General features: G+C 33.3%; 1 protein-coding gene across 4 annotated transcripts in view; it reads right to left on the reverse strand.

The window, feature by feature from the left end:
* The window catches only part of LOC127732558 (disintegrin and metalloproteinase domain-containing protein 10-like), a 68208-nt gene that overhangs the window by 20834 nt on the left and 20001 nt on the right, over positions 1 to 27373 (reverse strand). For 3 of the 4 annotated variants that reach the window (XM_052241606.1, XM_052241608.1, XM_052241607.1), the window contains exons 7-17: positions 26625 to 26771; positions 24574 to 24766; positions 23110 to 23282; positions 20733 to 20931; positions 20179 to 20326; positions 18894 to 18995; positions 16081 to 16165; positions 13120 to 13252; positions 12397 to 12528; positions 1408 to 1547; positions 734 to 946 (exon numbers count right to left, since the gene is read on the reverse strand). In XM_052241606.1, coding sequence (XP_052097566.1) covers positions 734 to 946; positions 1408 to 1547; positions 12397 to 12528; positions 13120 to 13252; positions 16081 to 16165; positions 18894 to 18995; positions 20179 to 20326; positions 20733 to 20931; positions 23110 to 23282; positions 24574 to 24766; positions 26625 to 26771 — 1665 coding nt within the window. Of the gene's footprint in view, positions 1 to 269; positions 320 to 733; positions 947 to 1407; positions 1548 to 12396; positions 12529 to 13119; positions 13253 to 16080; positions 16166 to 18893; positions 18996 to 20178; positions 20327 to 20732; positions 20932 to 23109; positions 23283 to 24573; positions 24767 to 26624; positions 26772 to 27373 lie in introns of all 4 variants that reach the window. The other variant, XM_052241609.1, reaches the window with a different exon arrangement.

Below are 27373 nucleotides of genomic sequence, written 5' to 3' on the forward strand. Positions count from 1 at the left end.
TAAAGTCAAGAGAAACTCGAAAACACACTGAATTTTAACCAATCAAAATTAATACAAGTCTAAAATGCTGCAATCTCATGAATATTGACTATGCCCATTCCATGGTAACCATGTAAACAAGTTGTAAAACGAGTTACGGAAACAACAATAGTCGTGTGTAGCAGTGGCGGACTGCGTTATCAGAACAACAATAGTCGCGTGTAGCAGTCTAAGGGTTAAAAATGGTTATGAAAAGTCTCAAAATTAGAAATACTGATATAAATTCTTACAGAGCACAGTTAACTTTATAATTTTTTCTTCTACAGGTTTCTTAATATGTCTGAAAATTAATGATCTGGTATGACAAAATCAAATGAATGCAAGTTTCATTTATAGAAACTGTGGTAACAGAAACTTAAACACTTAGGTCACTAACAATTTAGTTAAGATTACCATCTACATAAGTCTTTAAAATTTTTATGTTTAAAGATTTTTTTAAACTATACAGAAATTACGGCAGCTATTGCCGATATAGAATCAGAAAAAGATGGGACTTAAAATATCCTCCTTCTTAATGTTCCACAAAAAATGCTAAACTTCTGATAAACAAGATGGTTCCTAAATGACTATCTCAACCAATTATAATAATGTACCCAATGTAAATACCCATGTTACTTAGTGTTCATATCAGTATGCTATAAAATAGTGAAATTCATCCTACACATCCACATTATAATTAATGTGCACTACTTACTTGTTGTCGTAGAGGTTCCTGACTATAACCAGAATGTTGTTGTTGTTGTCTGCTACGTGGATGTGATCGTCTCCTCCGTAGTGTGTCACCCCAGTTCTGTGCTGGTGGCGCCTTTGGATTACTACTTGGTGTGTGTACTGCACAAACTTTTATAAAGAGTCCCATAAATAATATAAGTCCTATAGCAATAAGTATTACTGCCCACCAATATTCCTGAAAACATATTTAAAGCATTTATCAATTGTTATCTTTACTGAAAATCTGTCTGACTGATATTATAACAGTAAAACAATGTTAAGAAAAACAATTATGAAGAAAGAAAAATTCTTTTAAATCAAACTAGAAGTACTGCTAGGAAACATCAAGAAAAATGATAACCCTGTATTCATCTGAATATATATGTTAACATATTAAAGAAAACATATAGTCGATGAAGTTATGTGGTAGCCAAAATTATTCATCAGTCAAAAGATATACACCGATACAACTTTGAAAATTTGTAACCTTGTCCTATCAGACTAAATTTTGTTTGGGTTGGGAGAGTACAATAATGCATTGTTAGAAAAGGGAGTATGAGAATGGTTGTACACAATGTCCTTTAAGTGTTGCTGTTACCCCAGCCTGAAGAGTGTTTTTTTAAAACAATTATCTAAATGCAGAACATTATTACTTACAGTTATCCAATCTTTTATGTTTGTGAATGTTTCAGAACTAAATAATAGATTCTTTAATCTTGACAGTGGACCCTCTGCATCAACTCCTCTGCAACGTTTAAATACATCACAATATCCTTGGTATTTGTTACAAGGTGATCCTGAAAAAAGAAACAAAGTTATTTTCCTTCAGTTGATCTTTCCTCAATTTTTTTTTAATCAAAATCAACAAGTAGAGCTGTAAGCTTCTACTCACTAATGATACATCTGCTTTACGTATTTGTTAAACAGAAAGCTGAAGAAAAATCATTCTAAATACATATTACATGTTTAATCCTATTCAGATGAAGCCTAATAAAAAATTTCAGGAAGCTCTTATTCTATTCATATTTATTATATCTAGAATATATAAGTATTTGGTAAACAGGAAATTGATAAGCACATGAAGCCAAATAAAAAGTTTCAGAAAGTTCTGATTTGTAGTTCGTAAGAAACATCCGAATAGATTTCAAATGAATACACATGCTAAAATTGAAGTCTTAATCAGTTTTAAACATCTATCATGGACATTTATCCTCTTATCTTGGTAAACTGTAAATTGTAATGGTTAAATCATAATTGAATGAAATAAATGAGGAATGTGTCCATGGGACACAGATGATGCCCCTGCTTGCATATCATATAAAGTTATAAAGGGACATTACTGAAGAAATGTAGAAGTGACGCTACCCGAATTTGTACTTGATCTGAGTTTTGTGGTAATAAGTATTGTGTATAAGTTTCATAACATTTGGTTGAGGCAAACTAAAGTAAGAGAACAGAAACGAAACAATTCAGCAATTTTGCCATATGTAAAGGGCATAACTCTAGAACATTAAAAGTGACACCACCAAAATTCCAACTTGAACTGTATTTTGTGGTAATAAGCATTGTGAATAAGTTTCATAACATTTGGTTGAGGCTAACTTAAGTTAGATAAGAAACGAAAAATTCAGCAATTTTTCCATTCTTAAAGGGGCATAACTCTAGAAAAGTTAGAGAATGGAAACCAATTTCGGAACGTACAGACATACAGAGGTTCAAGGGTAAAACTTATTACCCCCCTCCGCTATGACAGGGGCATAATTAGTCACTTGGCCATGGATTACAACTAGAGGCTCTAAAGAGCCTGTGTCGCTCACCTTGGTCTATGTGCATATTAAACAAAGGACACAGATGGATTCATGACAAAATTGTGTTTTGGTGATGGTGATGTGTTTGTAGATCTTACTTTACTGAACATTCTTGCTGCTTACAATTATCTCTTTCTATAATGAACTTGGCCCAGTAGTTACAGTGGAAAATATTTTGTAAAAATTTACAAAAATTTACAAAATTTATGAAAATTCTAAAAAATTGACTATAAAGGGCAATAACTCCTTAAGGGGTCAATTGACAATTTTGGTCATGTTGACTTATTTGTAGATCTTACTTTGCTGTACATTATTGCTGTTTACAGTTTATCTCTATCTATAATAATATTCAAGATAATAACCCAAAGCTGCAAAATTTTCTTAAAATTACCAATTCAAGGCAACAACCCAACAACGTGTTGCAGGATTGGTTTGAAAATTTCAGGGCAGATAGATCTTGACCTTATGAACAATTTTATCCTGTCAGATTTGCTCCTGATGGTTTGGTTTCAGAGATATGAGCCAAAAACTGCATTTTACCCTATGTACTATTTTTTAGCCATGTCGGCCATCTTGGTTCGTGGGGGGGGAGGGGGGTCATCGGACACATTTTTTAAACAAGATACCCTAATGACGATTATGGACAAGTTTGGTTAAATTTGTCTTAGTAGTTTTAGAGGAGAAGATTTTTGTAAAAGATCACAAAAATTTACGAAAAATGGTTAAAAATTGACTATAAAGGGCAATAACTTCTTAAGGGGTCAATTGACAATTTTGATCAAGTTGACTTATTTGTAGATCTTACTTTGCTGAACATTATTGCTGTTGCAGTTTATCTCTATCTATAACAATATTCAAAATAATAACCAAAAACGGCAAAATTTCCTTAAAATTACCAATTCAGGGGCAGCAACCCAACAACGGGTTGTCCGATTCATCTGAAAATTTCAGGGCAGATAGATCTTTACCTGATAAACAATTTAACCCCCATGTCAGATTTGCTATGAATGCTTTGGTTTTAGAGATATAAGCCAAAATCTACATTTTACCCCTATGTTCTATTTTTAGCCATTGCGGCATCTTGGTTGGTTGGCCTGGTCACCGGACACATTTTTTTAAACTAGATACCCTAATAATGATTGTGGCCAAGTTTGGTCAAATTTGGCCTAGTAGTTTCAGAGGAGAAGATTTTTGTAAAAGTTTACGGACCACGGACGCAGGACACAGGACGCAGGACGACGGATGCCAAATGATGAGAAAAGCTCACTTGGCCCTTTGGGCCAGGTGAGCTAAAAAGGGAGATATGTCTTTCCAACCATATGTCCTCATTCAAAAGCCTTGATCTTCTAAACTAGAGGCTCTAAAGAGCCTGTGTCGCTCACCTTGGTCTATGTGCATATTAAACAAAGGACACAGATGGATTCATGACAAAATTGTGTTTTGGTGATGGTGATGTGTTTGTAGATCTTACTTTACTGAACATTCTTGCTGCTTACAATTATCTCTATCTATAATGAACTTGGCTCAGTAGTTCAGGTGGAAAATATTTTGTAAAAATTTACAAAATTTATGAAAATTGTAAAAAATTGACTATAAAGGGCAATAACTCCTTAAGGGGTCAATTGACAATTTTGGTCATGTTGACTTATTTGTAGATCTTACTTTGCTGTACATTATTGCTGTTTACAGTTTATCTCTATCTATAATAATATTCAAGATAATAACCAAAAGCTGCAAAATTTTCTTAAAATTACCAATTCAGGGGATGCAACCCAACAACGTGTTGCCAGCTGATTGGTCTGAAAATTTCAGGGCAGATAGATCTTGACCTAATGAACAATTTATTTCAATGTCAGATTTGCTTTAAATGCTTTGGTTTCAGAGATATGAGCCAAAAACTGCATTTTACCCTATGTACTATTTTTAGCCATGTCGGCCATCTAGGTTCGCAGGGGGGGGGGGGGGGGGGGGGGTGTGTCATCGGACACATTTTTTAAACTAGATACCCTAATGACGATTATGGACAAGTTTGGTTAAATTTGTCTTAGTAGTTTCAGAGGAGAAGATTTTTGTAAAAGATCACAAAAATTTACGAAAAATGGTTAAAAATTGACTATAAAGGGCAATAACTTCTTAAGGGGTCAATTGACAATTTTGGTCATGGCGACTTATTTGTAGATCTTACTTTGCTGAACATTATTGCTGTTACAGTTTATCTCTATCTATAATAATATTCAAGATAATAACCAAAAACGGCAAAATTTCCTTAAAATTACCAATTCAGGGGCAGCAACCCAACAACGGGTTGTCAGATTCATCTGAAAATTTCATGGCAGATAGATCTTGACCTGATAAACAATTTTACTCAAATGTCAGATTTGCTCTAAATGCTTTGGTTTCAGAGATATAAGCCAAAATCTACATTTTACCCCTATGTTCTATTTTTAGCCATGGCGGCCATCTTGGTTGGTTGGCCGGGTCACCGGACACATTTTTTAAACTAGATACCCAAATGATGATTGTGGCCAAGTTTGGTCAAATTTGGCCCAGTAGTTTCAGAGGAGAAGATTTTTGTAAAAGTTTACGGAGGACGGACGCCAAGTGATGAGAAAAGCTCACTTGGCCCTATGGGCCAGGTGAGCTAAAAATAGAAGCCATGTGATTAAGACACTATTTCTAGATAAATCAAACTATTTTAGTCTTTAGTATTGCATTGTTCATGTTGTTAGCATTTGAATTTCTGGCAATACAGTTGAACGGCAAATCCTGAATCTGACAGATAGAGTTTCAATTTGTTGACAAAAAAAGTACCCGTATGTAAAATGTTTACGCCCACAAACAACGCCACCTATAATTTTTTCTACGGCGTCTTTGAGAACGATGTTCCGTTCTGTAGTAAATTAAAACATTAAATTAACTAAAACATAGAAAAGTAAGTGTATAAAACTAATTAAAAGATATATTTGCACATGACTGGTTATGCATGATACGCTGGCAATGTGCGCAATGTCCTTTAATCCAAGATTCAAAATTAGTTTGTTTCCTATGTCAAAATGGCGGATTCCAATGTTTACATTTTTCCATCGATTTGAGAGCTGACCCAAATTTGTATCCAATCATTAATTTGCATATTATGTACTGTGTAGGGTAGCTTATCCAATGGGATTTACTGTTATAAAGTGGCTATACGTTACCATCCATCGTTACAAAAGTGCCATGTGTTTTGTGTGTATAGCTCAGGAATGATGTGTATTCAATATTTACGGTAAATAATCAATGTTATGTTCATTATATTTCCATGCATACACAAGTCATAACAGCAAATGCATTTTTTATAGAACTTATTAGGTAAACAGACATGTTTATAAACTGTTTGCTTTAGCAAAAATTCATGTAAATAAACCCAATGGGTCGTTTTGAATATTCAAGCACAGCAGACAAACACGTGGTAGATTATTGATGTTTGTTTACCTAAATTGCACGCTGTTGTTACTCAATACTTAGAAATAACCATTATCGTGTTATTATTGTTTAACAGCAGATAAAATTAATTTTACAATTGCATTTACTACTTTCAAGAGTTATATAATACACCTTGCCTAAGAAATATGTCTAGCTAGGTCCAGGGACCTCCTTTACTAGGTCCTTAAAAAAAGAGGCTGTAATAATGTACATGATGTAAATTACCATATTTGCATTCCAGCATTTTTTTGCATTTGATATATTTCATATACATGTACATGTATGTACATAGAGAACAATAGAGTAAATGAACATACATGGGTTTAATTCCCACCCTAGGTATTAATGTTAATACTCATTAGAGGTTGGAGCAAATAGGGCAGATTGCAATTGACCATAATGTAGTATCTAAAAATGCTGATTGATGTGGCCAAGTCCTCAACATCCTTTTTTCTAAGTATACAGCAGCTCCTTTAAGGATAGTAAGGGAACACTTTACATATAGTCCAGTGGCTAAGTCCTGTCTTTTTTGTCTCTATTGTTTCCTTATTTATATTATTATATTTCTTATATTCTCTTGTACATGTAGTAAGCTAAAAAGCTATCATTACTCTTTTTCCTCATCTGCCTGATAACAATGAAATGTATTCATTGTTGATGTCTGTAAAGTGACTTATAATTTAACTGCTAACAGACATTTGGACTCTGGTGGATAGTTTCTATACTGTTATCTCATTGGCAATCATACCACATCTCTTTATTTTAGTACAGGTTAAGTATTTAAAGTAAGTGACTAACAAACATTAAATCATTTGAAAGAAAAATTCTGCAATGATTTCAGTTTACAAATATCAACAATAAAATTTGGTTGTATAAATTGTGTCATTATGTTTATGATGACCACTGTAATTGTGAACTGCCATGACTGTCTTGTACAAAATATATTTGAATAGGTTCCCTAATGAATAGTATATAGATGTTTGAAAAAACAAATGTATGTACTAGTTCCAGATCTATCAATTCAAAAATAATTGATGTTTTTTTTAATTAATTGAATAATAACAACTTATTGCAATAATCATGATAATCATGATATTAAAATACAAACTAGCATTCTTATATGTGATACATATATAACTTAATGCAGCTTATTCTGAAATTGTAAGGTATGTCATAAAAAAGAGATTTTTTGTAAAAGTTACCAAAATTGTCTGTATTTCAACCACATTTAGGCCTAGGAACCTTAAATTTTTAAGTGTAGAGGTTGACAAGCTAAGTCATGACTGTAAATTCAGATATTATCATGAGGTTTTTATTAAAGTAAATAATGCGATTAAATTGATTATCTCAATAAAAAGAACTCTCATTCTGATTTGATACTATGAGATTTTTTCTGATATCAGAAAAATAAATATCTCATTGTTGTCCATTCTTCAAAAAATTTCTGAACATACTGTACATGTATTTAAGTCAGCTTTTTTTTTGTCTGAGACTACTATAACATAAGAAGTGACCAATCTCTATGTTAATTGTTATAGTAGTCTCAGGTTTTTGTTTTGTAGTTCAATTGACTATGCATTTTAGAGCAGTTAAATATGAATTTGGATTAAATTTGAAGTTGATTCTGTATATTTTATGACATAATAACACTCTTTTATTTAAACAAAGCATTTTCAGACTTTATTTACAGACCAGCTTAGCTAATCATTCATTATTCAATCAATAATTTAATTAAAGGACTCAACAGTTGTTTGTAGGACTTATGAATTCAAATATAAGGAAAAATAAAATGCTCCGCAGGGCGCAGCTTGATACGACCGCAGAGGTCGAACCCTGAACAGTTGGGGGAAGTATGGACACAACATTCAAGCTTGATACAGCTTTGGATTTGGATTGTGATTAAATATTTGACACAGCATAGGTTTCTAACACAGATTGAATGTGGTCTAAGAACTTAAAAATTTTAAATTGGACATTCACCTATTATGGTCCAATATCCAAAATCTAAATACATGGTTAGATTCAGCATATCAAAGAACCCCAAGAATTCAATTTTTGATGAAATCAAACAAAGTTTAATTTTGGACCCTTTTGACCTCAATGTGGACAAAGTTGATAACGGGGCCCAAAAATCAAAAATCTAAATACATGGATAGATTCAGTATATCAAAGAACCCCATATATTCAATTTTTGTTGAAATCAAACAAAGTTTAATTTTGGACCCCGATTTGGACCAACTTGAAAACTGGGCCCATAATCAAAAATCTAAATACATGTTTAGATTCAGCATATCAAAGAACCCTAAGAATTCAATTTTTGTTAAAATCAAACTAAGTTTAATTTTGGACCCTTTGGACCTTAATGTAGACCAATTTGAAAACGGAACCAAAAATTAAGAATCTAACTACACGGTTAGATTCGGCATATCAAAGAACCCCAATAATTCAATTTTTGATGAAATCAAACAAAGTTTAATTTTGGACCCTTTTGACCTCAATGTGGACAAAGTTGATAACGGGGCCCAAAAATAAAAAATCTAAATACATGGTTAGATTCAGCATATCAAAGAACCCCATATATTCAATTTTTGTTGAAATCAAACAAAGTTTAATTTTGGACCCCGATTTGGACCAACTTGAAAACTGGGCCCATAATCAAAAATCTAAATACATGTTTAGATTCAGCATACCAAAGAACCCTAAGAATTCGATTTTTGTTAAAATCAAACTAAGTTTAATTTTGGACCCTTTGGACCTTAATGTAGACCAATTTGAAAATGGAACCAAAATTTAAGAATCTAAATACACAGTTAGATTCGGCATATCAAAGAACCCCAATAATTCAATTTTTGATGAAATCAAACAAAGTTTAATTTTGGACCCTTTGGACCTCAATGTGGACCAATTTAAAAACGGGGCCCAAAATCCAAAAACTAAATACACGGTTAGATTCAGCATATTAAAGAACCCCATGAAATCAAGAATAAAACCCCATTGAAATTGGTCAAGAAATAAGCAATTTATAGGAAGTATCTTCTTTTGCACAATCCTGTGCTATTAAATATTTCTTGCTATTGCGCAATACTGTACAATTGACAATTTCTTGCTATTGCGCAATATTGTGCTATTGGATATTTCTTGCTATTGCGCAATACTGTGCAATTGAAGATTTCTTGCTATTGCGCAATACTGTGCAATTGAAGATTTCTTGCTATTGTGCAATACTGTGCAATTGAAAATTTCTTGCTATTGCACAATACTTATTATATAATAATTTACACATCCTGTTTGGTGTGTATCTCCTACCATATCATTATTATTTGATTTTAAATATAAATCAGAAATAACCAACTTAAAATGGAAAATTTTAAAAGAAACAAAAAAGGAAAAAAAGAAAAAAAAGGAAAAAAAAAATAAATCCCCCCCCCAAAATTTTTTGAACCCCCATTATGATTCATCACCCCCAAACTCAATCCCAGCCTTCCCTTTGTGGTATGGTACCTTGCAGTACAATTTCAGAGGGATCCATACACTTGAACACAAGTTATTGTCTGGGAACTAGAAAAAAATGTGTTTTTTGGCCCCTTTTTGGCCCCAAATTCCTAAACGTTTAGGGCAATTACCCCCAAACTCAAACCCAGCTTTCCCTTTGTGATATGGAACCTTGTAGTACAATTTCAGAAAGATCCATACACTTACACACAAGTTATTGTCATGAAACTAGAAAAATGCTTGTTTTTTGCCCCTTTTTTGGCCCCTAATTCCTAAAATTTGGAGGCAATTACCCCCAAAATCTATCCCAGCATTCCTTTAGTGATATGGAACCTTGTGGTACAATGTCAGAGAGATCCATACACTAACACACAAGTTATGTCTGGAAGTTACAAAAATGCTTATTTTTGGCCCCTTTTTGGCCCCTAATTCCTTTACTGTTATTACAATAACCCCCAAAATCAATCCCAACCTTCCTTTTGTGGTATTGAACCTTGTGGTAAAATTTCATAAAGATCCATTCACTTAAACTAAAGTTAGAGTGCGAAAACCAATGTGTCTTCGGACGACGACGACGACGACGACGACGCCAACGTCATACCAATATACGACCACAAAAATTTTTTTGCGGTCGTATAAAAATCAAAACTTGAAGTAATACATGTAATAGGAATTATGAGAACTGCATGATATCAGATTGTAATACAGCTTTTTGTTCAGTTTTCTTTGTGTTGATTATAATGTTTTAAATCCCTTTCTGGCTTTTTGGATGTTCATATTTTTTCTCTTGAGTAAGAGCGAGCAACGGAACTTGTACATCTTATATAGTTTCTTATCTCGGGGGTGGATCAAGCCAATTTTCAAAGAGGAGGGGGGCATGTATTGTCTACATTTTCTTTTTTTCCATATTGTATTTTAATGTAATGCAATGTTAAATTCTATCACAGCACAAGTTCTGCTGACAAATGGCTGATAAACCCCTCTTGTATGTAATTATTTGGCATGAAATGAAATATGTTTTTTCTGTATATGGAAATTAGGAATAATCCACCCTCTCTTTATTAAAGACCTGGATCTGCTTAAAAGTTCTTGCTTTTCTCAGAATTTTCCATTGTTACATCAGGAATAAAGGCTACCAATAATCATGCTTGACGATCATTGAGGTCACACATAAAGAACCCATCTCTTTGCAGATCATAGTAGAAAAACAAAGATACAATGTAGTTGGTAACATAAATGTATTTAAAAATATCAAGAGAAACATTCCCATACAGAATCTCTGTCAATAAGTTATTTTTCCACTCTTAACAGTGAAATCTTAAATATGTAAATTGATCGGCAAGCCTCGCATCTTGAAAAATAAAATGTCTGTAGGAAAGAACTATTGTTTCACAATTGATGCTGTGTTAGAATTTATAATATCACTCTTTTTTCCCCATATGATCAGCATAAAAAGTGACAAGTTCTTCAGTCTAAATAACTTTGTTAAATCTCATTTCTGATGGAACATTTTCAGTGCACCAGATTAACAACTTTCTATGTTAGATACTTATTTAAATATAAAAATTCAAGTCTAATTTTAGAGTGAAATTTTAATATATTTAAACAAACTGTTCTAAACAACCAACATTTACAAACACTGAGTTTATTTTCATATCCTTTCTAAGAATATTGATACAAAGAAAGTAAAACAAAGACTTGTATCATTCCATCTACCAAAAGGGTGTTTGAGAATATACAAATAAGTCCAAGTTTCAGAGAAAAGTCAGTTATCTATAATTTTCTTCTTTGGAAGTTTTCAAAAACCTGTTTTAGGGTACTTGAAAAAATGCCATATTCAAACATTCCATGACTATTTTAATGTTACTAGAGTAGAGGAACATTAAATATTGAATGGTTATTCAAAAAAGTGTCGAAATATAACTACAATCATTAATTTTACTCGAATTTACTGTTGTGAACTTGCAGTTTCCTACGATGCGTGTACGGAGTTATCTCCCGTTGATCTCCACGAATAAGCTGACACAATTGCGTATCCGGGGAATTTATGATCTATAATTAATATATAAGATCCAGAAAATGGTTTTACTTCATATTTTATACCCCTCCATACGTTACCAAACCCATTTAAGAAATGATTTGGGATTTTCCGTAGACCTACGCAAATTTTCCAAAAAAAATTTCAACTTCCATCCTTGTTTTAGAATACTTTTTTAACACCTTTCATAAATAAGTATACATAATAATGAAGCTTATTCACTCAAGATTTGGACCTTACAAGTTTTATTTATGTACGAGTTACAATTAGACGATACGAGGTAAAAAACCAAGAGGTGTACACGTTCACAAGAAAACGGTAAACTCTGACCTTTTATCACGTGACCAATGTCTTGAACTTAGATGCCATTAAATCATTTGCCGTTCAACTGAATAACCTTGCACAAATCTTAACTTGAATCAACCTCTTTTCAACATTGTTTACACTGAATGACGGTAACAGACACAATCACACACAAATGGTGACTTATGACTTGTTTACAATATTAAATGAAAATATGTTTGGCCACAACATAACAATTTTTAAGAAATAATTCTTTATAAAGTTTAAATGACAGCAAGTATAGATGGACAAAGATATAGACAAACGAATGGACAGAATAATTACTTAATGAGAAGGGGTGTGTATGATATGTACATCTATGTAACCCAAGGTAGGCATTATTACTTTTCCTATTCTAAAATACAGGGACATGGCCACTTTGACGCTGCCTACTAAATAATTAGTGAAAAAGTCAGAAACGACCACCTTAAACAACCTGTCTTGGCCCGAGATAACAGGTGCTTGTTACTGACCAACATAATCTGAGATTTTTCTATTAAGTACCTGCTGGTAGTTCCACTTTATAATTTTGATCGCCTTTATTCGTTTTTATTTCATTCAATAAATCGGTAAAAGGTGAAGGTTTAGCACCTGCATCATTTGCTGAACTGTAACATGTATTTGAATTGTTCAATTCTGAAAAATAATAACAAAAATTCTTTTAAAACAACAATAACTGATCAATGAATCTTTAATGACAGTTAAGATTAAAGTCATCGTTAGGAAATATTTTGTCATTTTTATTTGAATACTGTAGATTCATTATTATTCGTTGGATACATATTTTCATGGGTTTCGTGGGTACAGGTGAACCACGAATTCAAATGTTCAATGAATTACAAATTTTCGATAGGCTTTGTATGCAGAGACTGGCAAATGCACGAAATTAAATATCCACGAAAATGCAATTTTTCCTCAATCCACGAATATTGATACCCACGAAAATAAATGAATCCACAGTAAGTGAAGTGGAGATCTAAATGTGTAAGTTTTTCAAAAGAGATAAGTTGGTCACTAATAAAATGACAAGAATATACCATAACTGATTATTAATTCAGCCTAATTCAAACTTTTTTACTGGATACTAGTAAGAACTTCATTCTTTAAAAAGAGATTACAGGTTATGTAATATTGTCTTCTAGGAATGCATCATAGAAATTTTTAGTGTTCAAAGTACAGGATGCTTTAACAGCTTTATTTGCCTATGTGGTTAGTTAATTAACTTACTACAACCCAGCAGACATTGTGTTTCCTTGTCAGCAACAGTATCACCAGGGGCCTCCACAAAACATTCTACCCAGGTTACTTTGTTGCCCTTGGCAGTATAATCTACCTTTGAACACAAGGAACCAGTACATATCTGAAAGAAGAAATTTCATTTGGTTGTAATCATTGAAATATAAATAACGATTGCAAACCAGTGACAGTTTTGATATCATATTATGCAATCTACCTAAAAAAAAGATTAATAAGAGCTGGTTAAAGATTTTTTGAGTTAATGTCCGACATGTTGACAACCGACTGACAAGGTACACCATCATATGTCCCATAAACGGGCGTATAATTACCGTTTATATATTACTGGATAATTATCCTTACAGGGTTCAATTATCTGTACAGTTAAATATCTGGTGGAATTTTCATCAGTTAGGGTAAACTTCATTCTACTAATTTTGTATGTTACAGTAAATATTAAACCTATAGGTTATGGTAAACTGTATAAATTTAACTTGTACAAGTAATACCCATGACCATGATGACTTGTGAGTTTTACTATCTATCTATCATGAAGGAATTGCTGCTAGTACTTCACTTTCATTTAAAAGATGTGTGTTTCATATTTGTATTGATTGTAATGACAAATTGTGCACAAGGCAATGTTACATGTACAACTTAAGTTGAAGTTATTACTTGTCTTACTTTACTCTTTTGTCACAATTAGAACATGTTTATTTAAAGTATGATTAAATTTGTACTGTAGTATAGGTTAGATGATATCATATCTTATCATTAGAATACTACAGAAAACACTATTACCAAACCTAGCTTTCACACTGAAATGGTAACAACTAATTTATTCGATGCCAAATTATACTATAAACATTGTTGAAGTACAGGCTTTGTTCAGACAGTGGTTAATGTTTACAATTATATATGTATAGATATAGATATAAGAAGATGAGGTATGAGTGCCAATGAGACAACTCTCCATCCAAGTCAAAATTTATAAAAGTAAACCATTATAGGTCAAAGTACGGTCTTCAACACGGAGCCTTGGCTCACACCAAACAGCAAGCTATAAAGGGCCCCAAAAATGACTAGTGTAAAACAACTCAAATAGGAAAACCAACGGTCTAATCTATATAAAAAATTTGTAAGGGTTCCGTGGAACCCAGTATCTCGCCTACTTTTGCTGTTGTCTATGTTTTCAGTGAAATGTAGGATTCGCTATATCTCGCTTTTGGGACAAAAGTCACAGGCTCAACAAAAATGGGGAAAAAATTATTAAAAATTTTCCACTAGATACATTTGTACTATCTTTTGATTGTAAGAAGCTTCTGTCCAAGTTTGGTAAAAATCCAGGATGGTTTATGAATCTAATAAATGTTTTAAAAACTTTAACTGCAGACTGTATGTAATGTTAACTGGATGAAAAACTAAGTCTATTTATAAGTAAAATATGGAAAAACAGGAAATAAATTTTACAAATATTCCTTCTATATACTAGCTTTTGATAATAAACAAGCTTCCGTCCAAGTTTGGTACAAGTCCAGGATCGTTTAATCAAAATTTTTAAAACTTCGACCACAGAGTGAATGTAATGTTAACTGGCAGAAAAACTAAGTCCATTTTTACATAAAATACGGATAAACAGGACTTTTTTTTACAAAATTTACTTCTGGATACTATCTTATCAGCTCGACAAAAATGAGAAATGAGAAACACTTATGAACCACATCAACAAACGACAACCACTGAACATCAGGTGCAAACAAGTGCAGCAGTTTAAACGTTTAAATAGGTACCAACCTTCACCCTTACCTGAAACAATAGTGTATCATCACAACATAGAAAGACACACTATAAAATATCAATTGAAATGGCTTAACAAAAGACATATTAACAAAAAAATTCGTAAGAGTTCCGCGGAACCCAGTGTCTCGCCTACTTTTGCTGTTCATCGCAGGCTCAACAAAAATGAGATGAGGAAAAAATTTAATACAAATATTCCTCTCGATACAATTTTTTATTGTAAGAAGCTTCTGTCCAAGTTTGGTAAAAAATCCAGGATAGTTTATGAATCTAATAAATGTTTTAAAAAATTTAACTGCAGACTGTATGTTATGATAACTGGAAGAAAAACTAAGTCCATTTATAAGTAAAATATGGATAAACAAGTACAAAATTTTAATAAAAATTTCCTTCTAGATACTAGCTTTTGATCATAAACAAACTTCTGTCCATGTTTGGTACAAATCCAGGGTAGTTTGAGAAAGTTATTAAAATTTTAAAAACTTTAACCACAGAGTGAATGTAATGTTTCCTGGCAGAAAAACTAAGTCCATTTATAAGTAAAATTTGGAAAAACAGGAATTTTTTTTTTTACAAAATTTACTTCTGGATACTATCTTATGATCATAAACAAGTTTCTGTCCAAGTTTGGTAGAAATCCAGGATAGTTTAAGAAAGTTATTAAAATTTCAAAAACTTTAACCACAGAGTGAATATTTGTGGACGCCGCCGCCGACGACGCCGACGGAATGTAGGATCGCTATGTCTCGCTTTTTCGACAAAAGTCGAAGGCTCGACAATAAGTGAACATACACTGAACAAATAAATTTGATCTATGACACAATGTAAATACAAAATCAATAATAAAATAAGGGGTGAGATGTTAAACAATATCAGAAAGACAACCATAACCTTGGACAAAATGCTGCAAATAAAATAACGTACACAGTTAAATGAAAATAATTTTGTTGTAAGGTATACAGTCATGGAGTACGGAAATATTTTTTACAAAATAAATAATTTTGTTGTTCATAGTACGAGAACAGAAGTGAAAATTTATAGTCATACCAAACACTTATCAAAGCTGGTATATATTAAAAATAGTGAGACGAGATATATCACTAAATAAGTAAACATTAAATACATAAAATGTAAAGATATGTTTACATTACTTACCCCTTGAACACAAACTTTACTGTAGTCATTGCAGTAAGTTATATAGTCTGGTACGGCTGTAGAATTTGGACATGTTGCCTGGCCAGTGAAATAGGTTAAGGAAAGGTTTCAATTTGAATCAGATATATATATACATTTACCTGAATAAGAGAGTATTTTTGCTGATGTTAGCAGAATATCAACTGGAATAGGCAACCTGACAAAATGTTATAGCATTTAAATGCAAAAATCAAAGTATTAAGTCTGTGTAAAATTGTACGACTTTCAAGATTTTTCTGTTTGATTTATGATAACACTGTTAAAGGGGCACTAGCTACGAGATACATAAAAAATTTAAATTATGCTTTTTTTGTTCAATCATTAATAAAAGTGAAATAGTGAAATAATAATATGCTTTTAGCAGCCAGTATGGTTCAATTTTGTCAAAATAAGCTAAGAAACATCGATGATGAATTATTCACTTGCAAGTGAATAATTCGACCTCATTAAAACTGTATTCATGTGAACTTCAATTTATGGATTATGCATGATTGATGCGTGTTATGTTATTAAAAGAAAAGAATGTCAACATTGAAAGTGAAACAAAGGTAAATCATTTGATTGACTGATTCGATCCACAAAAAATCATTCTTATACAGGTAAAATCGAAAATTAACTTATTTTTTTTAACCTTAAACTTGAAATCAAACAGACATAGAAAAATCCATTTGCACGAGGTCCATATATCTATTTATATTTATGTTTATGTTTATATTGTGTTGTGTGACAGTCGGTAAATTTCTGGGTCATCTCGATAGTTAACAAGAAATGATTGTAACAGGATGCTGTTACGAAGTCTCCCAAACGAAGCTCCCATAATTCGTAATTCCCAGGGTCGCCTGACATTGGGCAACGTCCAGTGAAAATTGGTTTGGTCCAGTAAAGTTATATGCATTAGTGATGCCTGGGGACTAACCCTGTATATCATTCAAATCATCTTGGCATGACAAACCAGAATATATATGGTTTAGGGGTGGGGATCTCGACCATTTACAAGATACTAGAACATTGGGGGTTGGGGGAACCCCTGGGGACTGACCCTATACGTCATTCAAATGTTCGTTACATGACGAACAGGAATATATATGGTTTAGGGGTGGGGATCTCAACCATTTACAAGATATTAGAACTTTCTCAAATGGCAGGGGGTCAGGATGACCCCTGGGGACTAACCCTGTATATCATTCAAAACATCTTAGCATGACAAACCAGAATATATATGGTTTAGGGATGGGGATCTTGACCACTTACAAGATATTAGAACTTTCTTAAATGGCAGGGGGTGGGGGTGACCCCTGGGGACTAACCCTGTATTTCATTTGATGTGCTTTACCATGACAAACCAGAATATATATGGTTTAGGGGTCGGGATCTCGACCATTTACAAGATATTAGAACTTTCTCAAATGGCAGGGGGTCAAGATGACCCCTGGGGACTAACCCTGTATATCATTCAAACCATCTTAGCATGACAAACCAGAATATATATGGTTTAGGGGTGGGGATCTTGACCAATTACAAGATATTAGAACTTTCTTAAATGGCATGGGGTGGGGGTGACACCTGGGGACTAACCCTGTATTACATTTGATGTGCTTTATCATGACAAACCAGAATATATATGGTTTAGGGGTGGGGATCTCGACCATTTACAAGATATTATAACTTTCTCAAATGGCAGGGGGTCAGGATGACCCCTGGGGACTAACCCTGTATATCATTCAAACCATCTTAGCATGACAAACCAGAATATATATGGTTTAGGGGTGGGGATCTTGACCACTTACAAGATATTAGAACTTATTTAAATGGCATAGGGTGGGGGTGACCCCTGGGGACTAACCCTGTATTTCATTTGATGTGCTTTATCATGACAAACCAGAATATATATGGTTTAGGGGTGGGGATCTCGACCATTTACAAGATATTAGAACTTTCTCAAATGGCAGGGGGTCGGGATGACCCCTGGGGACTAACCCTGTATATCATTCAAACCATCTTAGCATGACAAACCAAAATATATATGGTTTAGGGGTGGGGATCTTGACCACTTGCAAGGTATTGGAACTTTCTTAAATTGCAGGAGGTGGGGGTGACCCCTGGGGACTAACCCTGTATTTCATTTAATGGGCTTTATCATTTAGAACATTTCCAATTAAAAAGATTGTGTCTATCACAAACGGTTTTCAATTTATAATCATTTGAAAATTTTAAAAAATAAAATCCCATAGGGTTCTATAGTAAAACCCTCTTTTCTTTTTCCCCCTCAAAGTACCCCTTTATATAACCCATTGCACAAACAAAACCCTGATTGCACAATTAGACATGTTAGTCTGAAATATTGTGAAACCCTAAGTTAATCTGACAAGCGGTTTTGGAGAACGGGTGCGGACAAGTTCAAATTTAAAAGCGGCGGAAGAGGAAGAAGAAGAAGAAGAAGAAGAAGAATAATAATAATAAGAACTGAGCAAAAACAATAAGTCTTCCCAAACTTCGTTTGGGAGACTTAATTAGATGGCGTCTAGACTAAAATACACACGAAACGAAGCTACATATTATTGAGCCCATGCCCTGTAAATTGTTTATTTTAGACTTTTTATAATTTGGATAAATGTTTTACATTGATATAAATCTAATATGAGAATTTGAGTCAAATCGGTGAACATGAATTTGACAGCTAGTGCCCCTTTAAGTCTGCAACATCCAAAGGATTAAACTTATTTTTTCCTGTTTTTCATAGATTCACAGTGTAGCTGTTTTAACAAAAAGGATATGCACAGTTTGATGCAGCTGCACAGTCTGTTTGTGGTCTACACTGACGACCATCTGTGACTGGTGCACAGGTAACTGGATCACAGCAACCTCCTTGGGAAGGACTACAAGTAAAAATAAATAAATAAATGGTCTTTTTAAAAGTTTAATTGAACAAATTTGTGGTACATTTATTGTATGTTAAAAATTTTTTTCAACCAATCCATACTAGTACACATTTTTGTTTATGGGCCAGCTGAAGCCCGCCTTTGGGTGCGGGATTTACTCACTATTTTTATCAGACCCATTGGTAGCCTTGGGCTGTTTTCTCGTCTTTGGTCGGATTGTTGTCTTTTGACACATTCCCCATTTCCATTCTCAATTTAACTATATACTAAATTAAGTCATGTGTACAATTCACTTTACATTCAACTCTAATCCATAACATATAATCAAAGAAAACTATCTAGAACTTTACAACTTTTTTCCTTATTATCATTGGACATTACTTATACAAAGAGTGAAACAAATTTACTATTTTTCAATTTTCAAGTTAAAGTGCAATATGGTTGGTTATTTTAAAGCTGTGTTTAAAAATAGAATAAAACATGGCTAATGCAGTTATATACAGACCTTTCATAAAATTCTGCTCAAACCTGTACTCTGGGCCTTCTTCAAATTGTATTCAGCTTATATATGACATTGAGATGAAGAACAATAATAAAAAAACTGTTTCTTTGTTATGATATGTAAATAGGGATATTTGTGCCATGATTAAGTACACCACACCCTTTCTTTGCAGGCATAATTTTATGGATGACCAGGGTACTAGGGATTATAACCCTAGTCCTATCAAGTAAACAAGTTTAAACATGATGTTAAATAGTCACATTTACAAAATTTACTTTAAAGTATTCTAACCATGCACAATACATGTGTGACTTTCCTTTTTATGCAAATATTAATATCAAAATATCATTTACTTTGAACTCTTTTGTAATCACTTATTGTACAAAATTTAACTATCTTTCAAAAGAGCAAATATCCATAAAAATCAAAACCCTGACCACACACACACACCTTCTATATGTGCACAAACTGCCAGCAAAGTGAAAACTTTCTAGCATCTAAACTGTAGGAGGAGTTATCTGGAATAACTCTATACCCATAATGGAACGGTCGGACGGACAGGGGTAAAACAATATGCTCCCCAAATTTCAGTTGCTGGGCATAATAATCACATCAGAATTAATTTGCATGAAAGTTATATCTTTCAGCCAATAAACAAAGTAGGTTTATAATTGTTACCTGCAACTTGACCCTGATGTAAGTGTACATCCGTCGCCATTAGAATCTCGTCCAGCACAACAACCATCAGTACAATCTTCCTTATAACCACAGTCACACTCCTCTCCAGCTTCAACAATACTGTTACCACAGAATGCAGCATTGTCATCTAATAAAGGAAAATAGTAGTCCATGAACTTCGTTATAAGTTTTACCTTAAAATTTGATAAAACTGTGTAAGAAAAGTTGCCTTTCCCTAAAATACAATCATATGTTGTTTATTTTTAAGACGTGGTACACTAACCACTAACTGCTGTCCTTTAATGTAAGGGTCAAAATCATTTTAGTGAACAAGTTGTACATAGAACGAAGGAATTACAGGTGATTGGTAAACATGTATCCTCAAATCTTTAAAAGGAAGGATATTCCCCTTTTCTTTATATATATCTTCATCTATCTATCTTAACTAAGTAATACTTGAGTATGACAATAGAATTTCTAAGCAGACAACATAGTTCAAAAAAGAAATGGTCCCTTGAAAACTAAATATTTCTTGATGAATAAATTATAAATACTTTGGAAGCAGTTGACTTTCCCATATCTGCCATTAAACACAGCATCCATTACTCTTGTCATGTTGTCTTTACTACAAGGTGAGAATTCATCGTTATGTGGCTGGTTCCCTTTCGTAGCTGAAGCATACATGATGTAGTTTCCTTGGCTAGCATCTGATGCACCGGTACCATAAGGGGCACATTGCTGCCCACTGTCATGCTGAAAAATGTTATATACACTTCAAACATCATTGCATGGTCTTCAACTTACAAGCACACTGTTATCTTTACTCTATACAGCAAATAAAAAATTCATTTGAGGACCAACATTTGTGGAGATTAATATAAAATCAAAATTAACACTACTTGACAGGAGCACAGGAAAGAAAATCAGGTTTATATTGTATACTGTTTTAAATTTTTCAGGGGCAATAACTAAAAACAAGAGGCTCTCAAGAGCCTGAATCACTCACCTGTAATTTTTTGCTTAAATCTTTCATCAATGATTATTTTTGCTTTTTAATATATATTAATGAGTGGCTTAAAAATTCCTTTGAGATGTTCTTAGTATCTGTCATATTTTTTTCAAAAGCAAAGAAATACATTTTACCCCTATGTTCCATTTTAGCAATAGTGGCTATGTTTCTTGACGTACAAGAAAATAAAATACAAAATTTATACTAGATACTCTGAAACTCATTCTGCACGTTTGGCTGAAATTGATTCAGCAGTTTCAAAGGAGAAGATTTTTTTAAAGTAAGCAAACTAGATGAACAAATTGTGAAAAATTGTCTTTAAAGGGCAATAACTCCTTAAGGACACATTTGACAATTTTAGTCATATTAACTTATTTGTAGAACTTACTTTGCTGAACATTTTTGCTGTTCACAGTTTATCTTTATCATTAATAATATTCAAGATAATAACCAAAAACTGCAAAATTCCTTAAAATTACCATTTTAGTGGGAGCAACCCAACAATGGACTGTTAGATTCGTCTGAAAATTTCATGGCTGATAGATCTTGGCCTAATGAACATTTTAACCTCTCATCAGATTTGCTCTAATTGCTTAAGTGTTTGAGATATATAAGCCAAAAACTGCATTTTACCCCTATGTTCTAATTTTAGCCATGGCGGCCATGTTTTTTGACGAAACAGAAAATAAAACACATGCTTTATTCTAGATACCCTAAGGATCATTCAGCTTAAGTTTGGTTGGAATTGGTTCAGTAGTTTCAGAAGAGAAATTTTTTAAAGTTAGAAAACATGATTAACAAATTGTGTAAAATTGTCCTCAAAGGGCAATAACTCTTTAAGGGGTAAATTGACAATTTTGGTCATAGAAACTTATTTGTAGATCTAACTTTGCTGAAAACTTTTGCTGTTTACAGTTTATCTTTATCTTTAATACTATTCAAGATAATAACCAAAAACTGCAAAATTTCCTTAAAATTACCGATTTAGTGGCAGCAACCCAACAATGGGTTATTAGATTCATCTGAAAATTTCAGGGCTGATAGAACTTCACCTATTGAACACTTTTATCCCATGTCAGATTTGTGCTAACTCTTTTGGTTTTTTAGATATAAGCCAAAAACTGCATTTTACCCCTATGTTCTATTTTTAGCCATGGTGGCCATGTTTTTTGACGAAACAAAAAATAAAACACAAACTTTATTCTAGATACCCTAAGGTTCATTTAGCTTAAGTTTGGTTGTAATTGGTTCAGTGGTTTCAGAGGATAAGATTTTTTAAAGTAAGAAAACATGATAAACAAATTGTGTAAAATTGTCCTTAAAGGGCAATAACTCTTTAAGGGGTAAATTGACAATTTTAGTCATATAAACTTATTTGTAGATCTTACTTTGCTGAACATAATAGCTTTTACAGTTTATCTTTATCATTAATACTATTCAAGATAATAACCAAAAACTGCAAAATTTCCTTAAAATTACCAATTTAGTGGCAGCAACCCAACAATGGGTTATTAGATTCATCTGAAAATTTCAGGGCTGATAGAACTTCACCTAATGTACACTTGTACCGCATGTCAGATTTGCTCTAACTGCTTTGGTTTTTGAGATATACATGTGTAAGCCAAAAACTGCATTTTACCCCTATTTTTAGCCATGGCGGCCATGTTTTTTGACGAAACAGAAAATAAAACACAAACTTTATTCAAGATACACTAAGGATCATTCAGCTTAAGTTTGGTTGGAATTGGTTCAGTAGTTTCAGAGGAGAAGATGTTCGAAATAGTTTACACCAGACGGACGACAACGACGGACGACAACGGACGCCAAGTGATGACTAAAGCTCACTGTTCCTTCAGAACGGTGAGCTAAAAATGTCCATTAATGGCCTTGGCTTGATCAATTGGAAATTGGATGAAGCTTACAGGTGATCCAAAATTATGTCCAACTTCATGTGCAAATGTCAGCTGAGATACACGTGGAGCTACATCATCACCATAATTCACCAGAGTCACAATACCAGTGTTCAGTGACTTCATTACTTGTTTACCACCTTCTGGGAAAGACTTGTACTTCTCACATATACCTCCAGAGGCCTCTGTTATAAAATAATAGATTTATCTATTTTATTACCATCCAGTGACAAATAATGCATGCATATTCAGGATGAGAGCAAATTAACAATTTAGCAATTTGATAGTTTCTGTTGTCCTACTTTGGCCTTTTATAGCTTACAATAAATTATGGGTTTTGTTCAAATTTGGAAAGAGAACAGTTACCAGTAATTTCTCACACAACTTTGTCGTTTGGTTTTTTAAATAGTTGTCTCAATAGCAATTATACAACCTCTTCTCATTTTTATGTTTATAACATAGTATCATGATTTATGGATTAAAGGTTTATAAGATGGTGCATTGAATATAGGAAAATCAATGCAGTAACCAGCAAAGATTAATATCTACTACCAAATATTGAAGAATGGTTGAACACCTTTATAGAGGGAGCAAGTTATTACATTGGACCTTCAGAAAAGGTAATAGAAGTTGCAACCAAGGATTACTGCAAAACAGCATTCACAACTCGTTAAAGACTGTTGAAAGACACTTAAATGCTGTTTGGGCTTTGTGGAGCACCAGGAACATTTCAACAGGCAATGAAATTAGAACTGTGGGGTCTCCAGTGGGAAATTGTTTTTATCTACCTTGACAAAGTAATTATAGCCATCCAGGATTTTGAAGCTCACACAAGCATTTTTTTTTAAAATTTAGCGATCATGGTCTTAAACTTGAACCCATCAAATGTAAGCTGTTTTAAAAAGAGAGTTCTGTTTCTTGGACATAATGTCATTGCAAGGAGTATAGAGACCAATTCTCATTAACCAAGATGTATAAATTTTTTACATCACTGGGTCGATACCTCTGCTGGTGGACTATCAGTCCCTGAGGGTTTCATCAGCTCAGTAGTCAGTACTACGGTACTGACATGATTTAACAAACTTTTCTTAAATTGTCCGTTTATAAATTTTGAAATTATTAAGAAACTAAGGTTTCAACTCCCTCAGGCAAAGTTGACTTTAGATGAATTTGGCTATCAATTTTAGGTATTTTTGTCATATAGCTCTTCAACGGTTTCAGTACTTATACATCCTCGGATTTCAAATGTTTGGCTTTGAGCGTTCCTGATGAAGGTAAATCCAGAAAAGCGCTTCGGACGCATTGAAATTATTAATCGTGTTGTTTTCAATTTTTTGAGGCTTATCATTATTTATTGATTTTAAACGAAGGTCTAACCCCTCTGAATTCCAATGTAGCTTGGATATGAGAAACTAAAAACAAACTGTGATTGAAGTGTGTTGATATGTTAAAAAGACTACAATAAATTCTACTTACGTCCAGAAGATCCAACCCAAGCAAGCCCCAGCGTTCCCTGTGTAAAGTCTCTGTATGTAAAGATGTATGCCAAACAAAAAGCAGAATGATTTATAAGTGAGTTCTCATTCAGGAAGTTACTGACATCGATGTTGTCACTACACAGGGTTTTTGGTTGGGATGATGAACACCCTTCTGATGTGGGTGTCATTATCTGAAATAATTTATTAAAGATAATTTCAATTTAAACAACATTTATATTTTTATATGTACAAATCTGTTAAATTCACAAACTATTCAGGGTTTCTTTTTCCTGACACACATTTTACTTGACATATCCTGGTAACCATGCTGAAAAATGTAAAGTGAATAATATTAGACACTTAAAATGAAAAATGATTTCATGCCAAATTAAATGAGTGAAACTATTATCAGATATATTCAAACACTTTTGCTGGTAATAAAACTAAAAATCATGATGATTTCCTGCTATTTGATAAACAGAACAAACTTGCAGTTGAATTCGGAATCAGTCTTAAATTAATTAACTTGAAACTTTTTTTATTTATTTCTCAAAATCAATAGAAGCATGGTTGATTCCTGAAAAATTTACAGTTCTAAGTCATTGAAATAATCTATACATTCTATAATTTGTTCTTCAAATGTCTTAAGAAAAATGGATAGAAATTTCATGAAGTAAATGCAGTGAAACCTTCAATACAACTTTCTTGATGCTGGAATCTAGTATAAATTTGACAGTTTGAAACAGGCCACCTACGGTCCTATCAAAGAGTTGTTTCAACGGTTCTTAACGTAGAGTGTGTAGTACTCTTTTTTCAAGAGGCATATGATTTAACGCCCCCATTCCGACCGGAGGTGGCTGCGTACTTGTACATCCACCACAGCCAAACGGACACCCAATTTGGCAAGAGTATTACAGCCTAATGGAAGAAAACCTGTAGTGACCATATTTCTATTCCTTAGTCACCCTTTTGGGTGGCATTCAGTGACAAAATGATTTCCTTTATTTATCAGAACTACGATTCAAAGCTGATTAGCAAATGACTATCGTCTTAAATGGAAATATTTTTCATAATATATACAAAAGGCATAATGGTCCGGCTTTCTAGTTTTCTTTCTTTGTTTCAGAAATTTAAATTGTTACACCAGACATTGTAGAGGCTGTCCAGGATGAAGGTCGGGAAAATTTGGACTACCGCGGGAAAATGAGGGTATATTGAATAGGGACAGAAATTTAGCCTTGCAAAAGGCCACCTACGGACCCCTCAAAGAGTTGTTGCAAGGGTTCTTAACGTTCAAAGAGTGTTGCACTCTCTCTACACGAGGCATCAGACTTAACGTCTTCATTCTGTCTGGACGTGGCTGCGTACTTGATACATCCCGCAAAGCCAAATGGACGCCCCACTTCGGTGAGGGTTCTACTGCCAGTCGGAGGAAGACCAGTGGTGACCCTTTTAAGGCTTCTCAATTATCAAAAATGATTTATAAACAGAGAACTGTTCTGGACAGGTAATGAACGTAAATCGGTAACAAATAGACTGTTCATCGTAACACCGTAATTTGGGTCCAAAAATCGTAACAATTACAGGAAAATCGTAATGGTTGGCATCTATGTACGAACTGCTGAAAGCCTTTTTGATTTTTTGTTTTTTTATGAATAAAACCCTGCAACTCGGAAACGTAAAATCTAAAATATATAAAAATCAAAAGCTCATGTCAATAGATATAAACAATTCACCACAATTTCTTGCAAGTTGGTGAAAGCATTCTTGAGTTATTGTCCGAAAACTGGAAAATCCCCCTTTTTTCAATGATTAAAACCCCATAACTCAGAAACGTAAAATCTAAAATTTATAAAAAACGAAAGGGAGCTCATGTCAATAGATGTAAACAGTCATCAAAGTTTTATGCAAATTGGTTTAAGCATTTTTGAGTTAATGTCCGACATGTTGATGACGGACAGACAGACTGACAACGGTATACCAAAATACGTCCCGTAAACGGGCGTATAAAAACAACTCGAGATTGGTGTATTTCTAAGTTGTGCTTACTTTAGTTCTCTGGATTTTAAATCTGACTCCTGAGTAGTTTATCGAGTTATCAAATGTTTTAAACACTGTGTTTGAGTAGATGGTGTTAATGGCATCAACATGGGAGGCAAAGGTTCCTACAATATCTTCTTTAGCTAACACGTCCTTCTGTAAATATAAAAGTTCCTACAATTTCTTCTTCAGCTTAAAATTCATACTGTTTATACAACTATTTTTTTCTTTTATGTGCATTCACTTGTACATTAAGATCATGCCCCCGCTTGCATATAACGTTATAAAGAGACATAATTCAAGAATGGTAAAAGCGACACCATCCAAATTTTATCTTAATCTGACTTTTGTAGTAATAAGCATTGTGTATAAACTTCATAACATTTGGTTGAGGCAAACTAATCTTAGAATAAAAATATGGATTTAGTTTGGACAGACGTACTGACAGACAAGGGTAACACTTAATGTGGCAGGGGCATAAAACTATACTGTAAATAGATTGTAACTAATGTTTGCATCTGCTATTTCATTTAAGGTAGATGGGGGGTTTAAATCAAAATCCATAGAATTTTTTAATAATTTGTCAAAATGTAGTTTACATCATGCTTTTTTCTAAAATATAATAAAAAGTATGGGTCACCGAGCATTTTTTCACGCTACGGGTTGTGCAAAATTGTCAGATTTTGTATAGATTATGCATGGAAAACCCAATTTTGTGTGATAAAAAGAAAACTACATCATATAATTTTAAGGTAAAA

This window comes from Mytilus californianus, unplaced genomic scaffold (assembly GCF_021869535.1).
Source record: "Mytilus californianus isolate M0D057914Y unplaced genomic scaffold, xbMytCali1.0.p SCAF_25, whole genome shotgun sequence".
Taxonomy (NCBI): domain Eukaryota; kingdom Metazoa; phylum Mollusca; class Bivalvia; order Mytilida; family Mytilidae; genus Mytilus; species Mytilus californianus.